Source organism: Scyliorhinus canicula, chromosome 3 (genome assembly GCF_902713615.1).
Source record: "Scyliorhinus canicula chromosome 3, sScyCan1.1, whole genome shotgun sequence".
In the NCBI taxonomy this organism is placed as follows: domain Eukaryota; kingdom Metazoa; phylum Chordata; class Chondrichthyes; order Carcharhiniformes; family Scyliorhinidae; genus Scyliorhinus; species Scyliorhinus canicula.
This window is the reverse complement of record NC_052148.1, coordinates 273,439,930-273,452,558: the sequence shown is the minus strand read 5'-3', so window position 1 is coordinate 273,452,558 and position 12,629 is coordinate 273,439,930. Positions and strand designations below refer to the sequence as shown.

The following is a 12,629-nucleotide window of genomic DNA, read 5'->3' as shown; positions in this document are numbered from 1 at the left end:
GTAGTGTGTTGGGATATTTAACTATGTTAAAGGGCACTACAAAGGCAGCTAAACAATTCCTTGGGGCCAGGCAGAATCCCTTTGGAAAGTACTCTATTAAATATAAATGGGTCTTGATGTCCCCAGTATGGGCGATATACCTTCGTTCGTAAGCAAGCAGGACCCAGACCTTCCTGTCGCTGCCATTTCAACTCCCCGTCCTGCTCTTTTGTCCACATGTCCGTCCTTGGCCTGCTGCAATGTTTCAGTGAAGCCCAGCGCAAACTGGAGGAACAGCAGCTCATCTTCCAATTAGGCACATTACAGCCTTCCGGACTCAACATTGAGTTCAACAACTTCAGACTGTGAACTCTCTCCTCCACCTTCACCCCATTTTTATTTCAATCAATTTATTTTAATTTCTTCCATCGATCTGTTTTTCCCTCACCTTTATCCCCCCTCCCCCCATGCAACTTGGGCCACCTGTCCCTAGTTGCCCTATATGTGGAGATGCTGGCGTTGAACTGGGGTGGGCACAGTAAGAAGTCTTACAACACCAGGTTAAAGTCCAACAGGTTTGATTCAAACACTAGCTTTCGGAGCGCTGCTCCTTCCTCAGGTGAATGAAGAGGTATGCAGAGGAACATACCTCTTCATTCACCTGAGGAAGGAGCTGCGCTCCGAAAGCTCGTGTTTGAAACAAACCTCTTGGACTTTAACCTGGTTGTACGACTTCTTATTGTAGTTGCCCTTTGGCACCCTGCTCACCTTTGTTCTTCCATTCACACATTCTAATCTCTTTATGTGCCACTATCAGCTCCCTTCTCAGCCTTAATCACCCCTATTTACATTCCCTTTGTCTTTCTGTCCACGATATTTTTGTCAACCTCCACCTATCGCTAACCCCCTTATCCAGCCCTCCCGCCCCTTGCCCCCCCCCAACCCCCACAACAGTATAAATCTGACTCTATTTGCAGCTCTCCCCAGCTTTGACAAAGAATCATCCAGACTCGAAACATTAGCTTCCTTCTCTCTCCACAGATGCTATCAGAACTGTTGCGACTGTCCTGTATTTACTGTTTTTATTTCAGATTCCAGTATCTGCAGTCATTTGTTTTTATTTAGGCAAGGGAAGTGTTGGGCTGCGCAAAAATAAAGAGGGTCGACAAGAATGTTCTAGAATGCCCAGTTTCTGGGACTCTGACTCATGCCAGAATTCCATTGGCGTGTTCAATATAGCCAAGAAATTACTATTTTCATGAACATGTTTTGGAAAGATTACTGTATTCCAAAAATATTTTAATGTCTGTTCATCTGTTTAGAACTATTCTGGTTGATGAATCAGTTAAAATAGGAAGCACAGGAGGAGATGTCTTAAACATTTATGCACGTCTTCTGTAAATATTAATTTGTGGCTTATAATACTGTTTCCCAAGTTTAAAATTGACGACTATTCCCAGGAGGGTTATACCTCAGAGGCATAGCTAACAAAGATGCTGTCTTTCTGGTTGAATTTTCTTGGGTGGCACAGTGGTTAGCACTGCTGCCTCACAGCTCCAGGGTCCCAGGTTCGATTCCCGGCTTGGGTCATTGTCTGTGCGGAGTCTGCACATTCTCCCCGTGTCTGTGTGGGTTTCCTCCGGGTGCTCCGGTTTCCTCCCACAGTCCAAAGATGTGCAGGTTAGGTGGATTGAACCCTTATTGTCAAAAAGGTTAGGTGGGGTTACTGGATTACGGGGGCAGGGTGCTCTTTCCAAGGGCCAGTGCAGACCCGATGGGCTGAATGACGACCTCCTGCACTGTAGCTCCCCAAATATTTACAATATATATTAATGACTTGGATGCAGGAATAGAAGGTAGTAAAGGCAAATTTAAATTTGCAGATTACAGTAAAATAGGTGGGATAGGAAGTTGCAATGAAGAAATAAGAAATTCCAAATGGATATGGATAGGCGAGTGGGCCAAAATTGGATAAGTGTGAGGTTGTCCATTTTAGTCTGAAAAATAGAACGGCAACTTATTATCTAAATGGAGAGAAACGTCAGAGTGAGTCGGTGCAGAGGGATCTGGGTGTCCTTGTGGATGAATCACAGAAAGTGAAATGAAATGAAATGAAAATTGCTTATTGTCACGAGTAGGCTTCAATGAAGTTACTGTGAAAAGCCCCTAGTCGCCACATTCCGGCGCCTGTTCGGGAAGGCTGGTATGGGAAAAAATTAGTCTGCAGGTACTGCAGGTAATAGGGAAGGCAATTGGAATTTTAGCCTTTATAGTTAAAGGAATAAAGTATAAAAGTAGGGAAGTGTTGCTGCAACTGTACAAGGCATTGGTGAGACCGCACCTGGAGTATTGTGCACAGTTTTGGTCCCCTTATTTGAGGAGGGATGTAGTGGCATTGGAGGCCGTTCAGAGGAGGCTCACTCGATTGATTCTAGAGATTAGGGGCGAGATTCTCTGCAAATGCGGAGAATCGTAAAGACTGCCGTGGGACAGGCCGTGACCCAAGGCAGCCTTCACGGCCACTTCCGGGGCCGATTCCCCCCCCCCCCCCCCCCCCCCCCCCCCCTGGACGGGGCTAGGAGTGCGGCCCCGTGTGTCACGGCCTTGATGACGGTCGTCAAGGCCGCACGTCAAGCGTCACGGCGGCTGATGCGGCCGATGACGTCAGCCGCGCATGCGCAGGTTGGACAACGCCAACCCGCGCATGCACAGTTGCCGTCTTTCTCCTCAGCCGCCCGGCAAGACGTGGCGGCTTGATCTTGCCGGGCGGCGGTGGGGAAAGAGTGCGTCTGTTTTGGGCGCTGGCCCGACGATCGGTGGGCACCGATCGCGGGCCTGTCCCCTCCCGAGCACAGTCGTGGTGCTCCCGTGCCAATCGGGCCTTTAGATGCCCCAAACGGGCATCTGGCACCCGTTTCACGACGGCAGCGAGCAGGTGTGTTTGCTGCCGTGTTGAAACGGGTGTGAAGGCCCGGCCGCTCGGCCCATCGGCCTCGGAGAATCGCCACTCGCTGTAAAAAAACGGCGAGCGGGGATTCGTGGCGTGGTTCGGGCGTGGGGGGGGGGAGAATAGCGGGAGGGCGTGAAAAATGTCGGGAGGCCCTCCCGCTATTCTCCCACCTGGCGTGGGGGCGGAGAATCGCGCCCTAGGGGTTTGTCTTTTGAAAAGAGATTGAGCAGTTCAAGCCTATACTCTTGCGTTTAGAAGAATGAGAGGAGAGATGTAATTGAGGGAGATAAGATGCTAAAGGGGATTGACAAAGTTAGACATTGAGTAGATGTATCCTCTTGTTGGAAATTCTAGAACGAGAGTTTTAGGATAAGGGGTCGCAGATTTAAAACAGATTTGAGGAGAAACTACTTCTCCCAAAGCCTTGTGAATCTGTGGAATTCGCTACCCCAGAGTGCGGTGGATGCTGGGACAGTGAGTAAATTTAAGGAGGAGATGGACAGATTTTTAATTGATAATGGGTTGGAGGGTTATGGTAAGCTGGCAGGATGGTGAAGTTGAGTCTGAGATGAGATCAGCCATGATCGTATTGAATGGCGGAGCGGGCTCGAGGGGCTGAATGGCCTACTCCTAGCTCTTATATCGTGTGTCAGGTTTCAATAGAACACGCGAGAAGGGTGACGGATAAAGTGCTCAATGAACACTGTCAATCAGAATCGTGTTGCTAACTATCCGTGTGCAAGGGGCAGCACGGTGGTGCAGTGGTTAGCACTGCTGCCTGACGGCGCTGAGGTCCCAGGTTCGATCCCGGCTCTGGGTCATTGTCCGTGCGGAGTTTGCACATTTTCCCAGTGTTTGCGTGGGTTTCCCCCCACAACCCAAAAATGTGCAAGTTCGGTCGATTGGCCACGTTAAATTGCCCCTTAATTGCAAAAAATGAATTGGGTACTCCAAAATAAAATTTTTTTTAAACTATCCGTGTGCTCCTGTCTAGAAATTCCTTCCACAGTTAACTACAACTGCTACAAAAGAACAGGAAACAAAACAGAAGCAATCGCGCAGTATCACAGCTTTATCAGCATCATTAGGTGCAATATAACGTCAATTCCAGGCAGCATTGCCGAAGAGAGAGATGAATAATTAAACAGAAAGCGCTGGAAAAATTAAACAGGCCTGACAGCGTGTGATGGAGAGTAATTTGGAGTGGGAATGTTAGCTCTATGCCCTCTCTACAGATGCTGCCAGACCCGCTGAGTGGCTGTTTAGCACACTGGACTAAATCGCTGGCTTTTAAAGCAGACCAAGGTAGGCCAGCAGCACGGTTCGATTCCCGTAATGGCCTCGCCGAACAGGCGCCGGAATGTGGCGACTAGGGGCTTTTCACAGTAACTTCTTTGAAGCCTACTCGTGACAATAAGCGATTTTCATTTCATTTCATTTCATTTTCTGTTTTAATTTCAGATTTCCAGCATCCGCAGTATTTTGCTTTTATTGATTTTCTGAATGTTGACTTAAGGAAAGACTTGCATTTGCATATCAACTTTCACAACTTCAGATTGCTGTCAAAACCCTTTGCAGCCAATGAAATAGTTCTGGAGTGTGAGTCATTGTTGGAACTTGGGAGATATGGCAACCGGTCTTCACAAAGCAAGATTCCACAAAGAGCTGTTAATGGCCAGGCAACCTGGAATGATTGAGGGACGCTGGCTGGACGAGACACCGGAAGAGCTGTCGTTCTTCGAATATCACCAAGGGCTCTTTTACTTTTGGCCAGGAGGATAGAGGGGCCCTAGATTTAATGCCTCACCCAAAATGCACTAGTGCGGAGCGTCAAGAGGACCGGAGAGTCAGCCTGGGGATTTTGGCTTCAATCTCCGAAGTGAGGGCAAACCCCAGTTCAGACACAAAGGCAACAGAGTCACATTTCCAGCTTTTATGTGACTGCAAATCTGCTGGCACTGTTTGTAGCCATCTAAGATGGCCACTAACGAACACAAAATGGAAGACTGCAAAGAGTGCAGGGAAAACGGACATGTTACAGAGCAAACAGCTTGCAGAGCAATTATGCATTGAGACAATTGCAGAAACCGGTTTCCTGACAGCTGCAGAGATCAGGCAGTGCTGTAAATGAGAAGCCGTTAGCATATTAATGAGGTGATACCGGGCCAGTCCCAGGTACAATGGACACAAATTAAGTATCAATTGATACATTCTATAGCAGACCAGACACGGTGGAGCCAGAGAAGCCCAGGACAATAAGTCCTAAGAACCGCCCCAGCGATCAAGGAACGGCCCTAGGATTGGGGGGTTCAAACCATATCGATTGGGAAGAGGACCAATCGATCCCAAGCAGGTAAGGGAGCCCGCCCAAAGAGGCGCGGACCCCCTGGGACCTATAAAAGAAAGGTCCCACACATGGTTCAGTCTCCTGTCTCCGGCCTCCGACTCCAGCCTCCAGACCCCTGTCTTCTACATCAGCCGTTGAGCAGCAGCCGCCAATAAGTAAGTGCCTAACGACGACCGCTAACTGAAACCGGCATTACTGACACCCTTGCCGACTGATAGTGATCCGAAGCCTGCAGACCAGAACAGAACAAAGGCCTTGTTCCCTGACCTCGCAGTTCCTTCTTAGCTAAGTATTAGTTGTTTAGTGGTAGAAGTAGGTTTAATCTTTAGCGTGTGCATGAGTGTTATTATAATTGTGTTATAATAAACTCTAATTGTTTTGGACTTACTAATTGGTGTACAGCTTTATTGCTTTGAATTTGACCTTGAAACTTGTGACGGTGTCTTTACGGCACCTGGCGTCTCCAGAGCTTAGAACGAGAAACAGAGCCAAGTGAGTGTTAAGCACACTCACCCAAAACGAGCAACACTGTTACAGTCAGCTGGCAAAGGTAAACCTCTAATAAGAACATAAGAACTGGGAGCAGGAGTCGGCCATCTGGCCCCTCGAGCCTGCTTTGCCATTCAATGAGATCATGGCTGATCTTTTGTGGACTCAGCTCCACTTTCCGGCCCGAACACCATAACCCTTAATCCCTTTACTCTTCAAAAAACTATCTATCTTTATCTTAAAAACATTCAATGAAGGAGCCTCTACTGCTTCATTGGGCAAGTAATTCCATAGATTCACAACCCTTTGGGTGAAGAAGTTCCTCCTAAACTCAGTCCTAAATCTACTTCCCCTTATTTTGAGGCTATGCCCCCTAGTTCTGCTTTCACCCGCCGATGGAAACAACCTGTCCGCATCTATCCTATCTATTCCCATCATAATTTTATATGTTTCTATAAGATCCCCCTTCATCCTTCTAAATTCCAACAAGTACAGTCCCAGTCTACTCAACCTCTCCTCGTAATCCAACCCCTTCAGCTCTGGGATTAACCTAGTGAATCTCCTCTGCACACCCTCCAGCGCCAGTACGCCCTTTCTCAAGTAAGGAGACCAAAACTGAACACAATACTCCAGGTGTGGCCGCACTAACACCTTATACAATTGCAGCATAACCTCCCTAGTCTTAAACTCCATCCCTCTAGCAATGAAGGACAAAATTCCATTCGCCGCCTTAATCACCTGTTGCACCTGTAAACCAACTTTTAGCGACTCGTGCACTAGCACACCCAGGTCTCTCTGCACAGCAGCATGCTTTAATATTTTATCATTTAAATAATGATCCCTTTTGCTGTTATTCCTACAAAAATGGATAACCTCACATTTGTCAACATTGTATTCCATCTGCCAGACCCGAGCCCATTCACTTAACCTATCCAAATCCCTCTGCAGACTTCGGGTATCCTCTGCACTTTTTGCTTTTCCACTCATCTTCGTGTCATCTGCAAACTTGGACCCATTGCCCTTGGTCCCCAACTCCATAATCATCTATGTGAATAGACACAAGGAATCTCCGCTGAATCTTACCGTCAAAATTGGGATGCGGGGGTCACTCAGGTACTTCTTGAATATCCGTTTACATAGCCAGTTCAACTGGTGGAAGAAGGATGTTGTGCGTGCGATTTGTTGCTGGGAGAGAATCATCTGCTGCAACCTGCTATAAGACGACAGTTTTTCCAATTCCAACAGCAGCTCCTTGAAATATGACGATGCGAGATAGGTACACGCCAATCTGGAACAGGCAGTGGGAGCAGTCTCCTTGTCAGCACTTTCAAAATCTACATTGAAATGTTGGAAAATAACTACGGACGTTACAATGAGATTTGCACTTCATAGACTCGGAGAGCACAGGAAGCCTCGAAATGATCGATCTAACCCCCGCCTGATCTCTGAACCCGCTGACCTTTCCTTCTTCACCTCTATATCCAAATCTCTCATTTGAAACTCTCCCTCTCCTGTCAGGCAGTGAATTCTGGATCATAACAACTTGCTGCGTTAACATTTATTTTCTCCGTTTTGAATATATTCATCAACTGAGCACCCACAACCCTCTGGGATAGAGAATTCCAAACATTCACAGCCTCCAAGTAAGGAAAAAGTCACCCGAGGCGTGATTTTCCCATCGCTTTACGTACAGCGCTAGTCCCTTCCACCGGATGAGGCCCAAAAGGGGCTTTGCGTTGGGCGCAAAACCGTGTGCAAGGGACCCGGCCTGTGGCGCCCGGGACGATCTGGTTAATGCCTTTGCTGGACGTGATCCAGGCAATGATATTTCAATGAGCCATTAGACTCATCGAAATATGGAGGTCCGGGAGTCACGGACCACAACGGCAATGCCTCATCCGGGTATCACAGGCGGAGATCAGGCGTGACCAACACTGCGGGGATCTTAGTGGCCATTGGAGACTCCCATGTGCCCTGCTACACCCCCTGGCACATGGGCTCCCTGGCAGTACCAACCTGCCACCTGGCCAGGATACCAGGTTGTCACTGCCAGGGTGTCAGGGCAGTATCTGGATACCAATGCCAGGGTGGCACTGCTAAGGGGCTGGGCTTGGGGGGGGGGCTATGCACATGAAAGGGGGGAGTACAGTGAGGGGGGGGGGCTATGCACATGAAAGGGGGGAGTACAGAAAGGGAGGGGGGGCCTAGAGGTGGAGTGGTCCTCAGCGATCTCATAATGGGGTATACTCACTTCGGGGGTGGGTGGGGGAGGGGCTAATGCCCACAATGATGATGAATGTGAGGCAGGGTCACGCTCATGCCTGGGTGGGGACTCACGTGGACCTTTCGTGATTGGGGGGGGGGGGGGGCAGAAGGAAGAGGTTGCCCCTCGGGAGGTCAAGGATGAGGGGTGTTGGCCATGTCCATGAGAGGGGGTGTGAGGGACCCTCAAGTTCATTTAGAGATCGGGCGCTCCGATCTCGGATGTGCTGGACAATGAGTTCAGATCCCCACCGCTGAATAGTTCCTCAGTGTGGACTTGACCGGGAAAAACTCCCCAAGCACCAAAAATCACTTAGTGCTGTGTCTCCTGTTCTTGTCGAGCAATGAATCTACAGAACTGCTGGTGACTTAGCCAGAATGAGTATTTATTAATGTACATGTGGGACGGTACAGACCAAGTTATCATAGAGTAACTTTAGACTCTCCTGGAATTACTCTTATGTGTGACTGTCCTCATGTATGCCTTACAACCTTCTGGAGATAGCCGGATGTGGCGTGACTTATACCCTACGCCGCCTGCTGGTAGGAGGTTACACTGCTGAGTACGTGTAATATTATCTCCAGGCATATCACCACAAGTGTGAGTGAATTGTACCCAAAAGCCAATGGGGAACACCCTGCCAAACTCACCCGAAGTGACACAAGCCATGTTCTGGGTGAATTGTGTCTCTCACCTGACCCCAAAATGTCCAACCCCTTATCCTGAGAACCCCTGTGTCAATTGGCCCAGTAATAGTCTGTACAGCAATGTATGAAATTAAAAGCTGCTGTTTGTCCCTCTGAGATCCTCCAACCTCAAGGTGCAGACTATCAGCTTCCCAATGTGTAATTTAGGTGAGAATTCTCTTAACGAGGCACTGCCCAGTGTAATAGGGAAAGTGCTTGGGTGTTATTATCTGATAAAAGTGCTGTCACTAACGTTAGGTTGCAGCTTCTGTGCCCCACCTGGTATGTAGTGACTCTAAGTGGCTGCCTTCCCCTACTTTACTTTTGTCCTGGGAATACTTTGTGACTTCCCACAGGAAGAGCTGGAGAGACAGGGAAAATTCGGCCCCATGAATGTCAAAACTGACGGATCATGTGCCAGGTTCACCACGAGCGCAGCACCGTAATTGTAAAGAATGTCCCAGTGCAGGCATTCGGTGTGTGAAAATCCAGCTCAGTTGGCAACGCTCCTGCTCTTGAGTCTGGAGATTGTGGATTTGAATCCCATTCCAGGGCTTGAGCACAGAAATGTACTCCCCCAGCGCAGTACTGCGGGAGGGAGTGCTGCACTGTTGGGAGTAATTTTGACAAAGAGCAAAGGACCCCTCTCGGTGTCCTGGTCAGTATTTACCACTCAAATCTAAATCACAAGAGCAGATGAGCTTGTCATTTGTGGGATCTTGCTGTGCACACATTGCCAGCCAAGTATAGCAGAGGAACAGGCCCTTCGGCCCTCCAAGCCTGCACCGACCATGCTGCCCTTCTAACCTAAAACCCCTACACTTCCGAGGTCCGTATCCCTCTATTCCCATCCTATTCATGTATTTGTCAAGATGCCCCTTAAACGTCGCTATCATCCCTGCTTCCACCCCCTCCTCCGGCAGCGAGTTCCAGGCACCCACTACCCTCTGTGTAAAAAAACTTGCCTCATATATCTCCTCTGAACCTTGCCCCTCGCACCTTAAACCTATGCCCCCTAGTAATTGACTCTTCCACCCTGGGAAAAAGCTTCTGACCATCCACTCTGTCCATGCCCCTCATAATCTTGTAGATGGACAGTGACTACACTTCAAAAAGAACTTCATTGTCTAACGAATACTTTGGGATGTCCAGGTGCTATCTAAATGTAAGTACCACTGCATTTTTCCTGAGGAGGCAGTGGCAAAGACTTTATTTGGAGGTGGGGGGGGGGGGGTTTGTGAAAGAGAGCAGTATAATTGGGATAGTACGGAGGGCCATTCCGAGCACAGAGTCAGCTGATCTGATGTGATCTACCATCGATACCCGAAAAACATGTTTTCAATAACTTACTTTCCGTTTCCATACTGAAACAGTGATGGGTCTCAGGGGTTGCGGGAAGCTTGGGAAAACCTGGAAGAAAGGTTCAGAATATAAGAAAACATGGCAGAGGAATGGCCATTGGCCCAACGATTTCAATTCAAATTTTCGAAACTGAAGCTCAACAAGCTGGGCGAGGGTTTTAGGGATTGTGGAGGCAGGAATAGTACATGCCGTTGGAACACAGATCACCTGGGATCCGATTGAGTGGCGGAACAGGCTGCAGGGATGAATGGCCTCTTCTACTTCACCCATTCAACCTTCTCAAGAAAAACTAGGGTACGTTATCCACTGCCTTCAAGTAGAATACATAATTCAATCCAACAACATGTTCAGGATTCACCCAATGAAGGAGCTACCCTCCGAAAGCTAGTGATTCCAAAGAAACCTACTGGACTTTAACCTGATGTTGTAAAACTTCTGACTGTGCCCACTCCTGAAAGTAAAACCACGTTTCATGCGGCATTTCAATTTCTTTCTTCATTTTACCATTTGCACTGGAATATTCTGCCAGCTCTCTGCAGGAGGCTCATTGACTCAGTACGGACTGTATTGCTGTGGAAAGACTCTGGTCTCGATTGAGAATGGTTCAGTTTTTACAGACACCGGGGAGATACGGTCAAGGTGAAATTTAACAGCGGGGTTCACAGTTACGAAGGATTTTGAAAGTGCTTTCGCTGGTGGGAGGATGGGGAACCAGACAAACATTTAAAACAACTTGCAGAAAAATCCAGGGGGGGTAATGGGGAGATTTTTTAAAAAAAATGAAATGCAGCAATTTATGACGATCTGCAACGTGCTCATTGAAAGTGTGACAGAAGCAGATTCAATAATAATTCAAAAAATTAATTGGATTAATACATAAAAAGGAAGAAAAAAATTCAGGGTTATGGTGAAGAGCAGTGGAAGGTGACAATGGGAAAACTCTTTTATAATCCAGCACAGACAGGGTGGACGGAGTGGCCTCTTTCTATGCCATTTCATTCTATCAGTGCGAGGAAATGGAACACTTTCATTTCCTGTGTCGTCCTTGTTAAAGACTCTCAGGCCAGGTAAAGCTTGAGAACCATCCTCCAGCACCAATACGGCACTGTATCCACCCCCCCAGACCCATACAGCACCAATACAGCACTGTATCCACCACCCCCCCCCCACCCCCCCCCCCCCCCCCCCAGACCCATACAGCACCAATACAGCACTGTATCCACCCCCCAGACCCACACAGCACCAATATGGCACTGTATCCACCCCCCCAGACCCATACAGCACCAATACGGCACTGTATCCAACCCCCAGACCCATACAGCACCAATACGGCACTGTATCCATCCCCCCAGACCCATACAGCACCAATACGGCACTGTATCCATCCCCCCAGACCCATACAGCACCAATATGGCACTGTTTCCACCCCCCCCCAGACCCACACAGCACCAATACGGCACTGTATCCACCCACCCCCCCCCCCCCAGACCCATACAGCACCAATACGGCACTGTATCCATCCCCCCAGACCCATACAGCACCAATACGGCACTGTATCCACCCCCCCAGACCCATACAGCACCAATACGGCACTGTATCCACCCCCCAGACCCATACAGCACCAATACGGCACTGTATCCACCCCCCCCCAGACCCACACAGCACCAATACGGCACTGTATCCACCCCCAGACCCATACACACCAATACGGCACTGTATCCACCCCCCCCAGACCCATACAGCACCAATACGGCACTGTATCCACCCCCCAGACCCATACAGCACCAATACGGCACTGTATCCATCCCCCCAGACCCACACAGCACCAATACGGCACTGTATCCACCCCCCCCCCCCAGACCCATACAGCACCAATACGGCACTGTATCCACCCCCCCCCCCCCCCCCAGACCCATACAGCACCAATACGGCACTGTATCCACCACCCCAGACCCACACAGCACCAATACGGACTGTATCCATCCCCCCAGACCCATACAGCACCAATACGGCACTGTATCCACCCCCCCAGACCCATACACACCAATACGGCACTGTATCCACCCCCCCCCCCAGACCCACACAGCACCAATACGGCACTGTATCCACCCCCCCAGACCCATACAGCACCAATACGGCACTGTATCCACCCCCAGACCCTCACAGCACCAATACGGCACTGTATCCACCACCCCAGACCCACACAGCACCAATACGGCACTGTATCCACCCCCAGACCCATACAGCACCAATACAGCACTGTATCCACCCCCCAGACCCACACAGCACCAATACGGCACTGTATACACCCCCACCCCCCCCCCCCCCCCCCCCCCCCCCCCGGACTCATACAGCACCAATACGGCACTGTATCCACCCCCCAGACCCACACAGCACCAATACGGCACTGTATCCACCCCCCAGACACACACAGCACCAATACGGCACTGTATCCACCCCCCCCCCCGACCCATACAGCACCAATACAGCACTGTATCCACCCCCCCAGACCCATACACACCAATACGGCACTGTATCCACCCCCCCCCCGAC

General features: G+C 49.4%; 1 protein-coding gene across 1 annotated transcript in view; it reads right to left on the bottom strand.

Annotated features, from left to right (window-relative positions):
* The window catches only part of LOC119963558 (broad substrate specificity ATP-binding cassette transporter ABCG2-like), a 68,943-nt gene that overhangs the window by 23,087 nt on the left and 33,227 nt on the right, over positions 1–12,629 (bottom strand). The window contains exons 9-10 of the mRNA XM_038792866.1: positions 10,065–10,124; positions 6,849–7,099 (exon numbers count right to left, since the gene is read on the bottom strand). Of these exons, the coding sequence (XP_038648794.1) occupies positions 6,849–7,099; positions 10,065–10,124 (311 nt within the window). The remainder of the gene's footprint in view (positions 1–6,848; positions 7,100–10,064; positions 10,125–12,629) is intronic.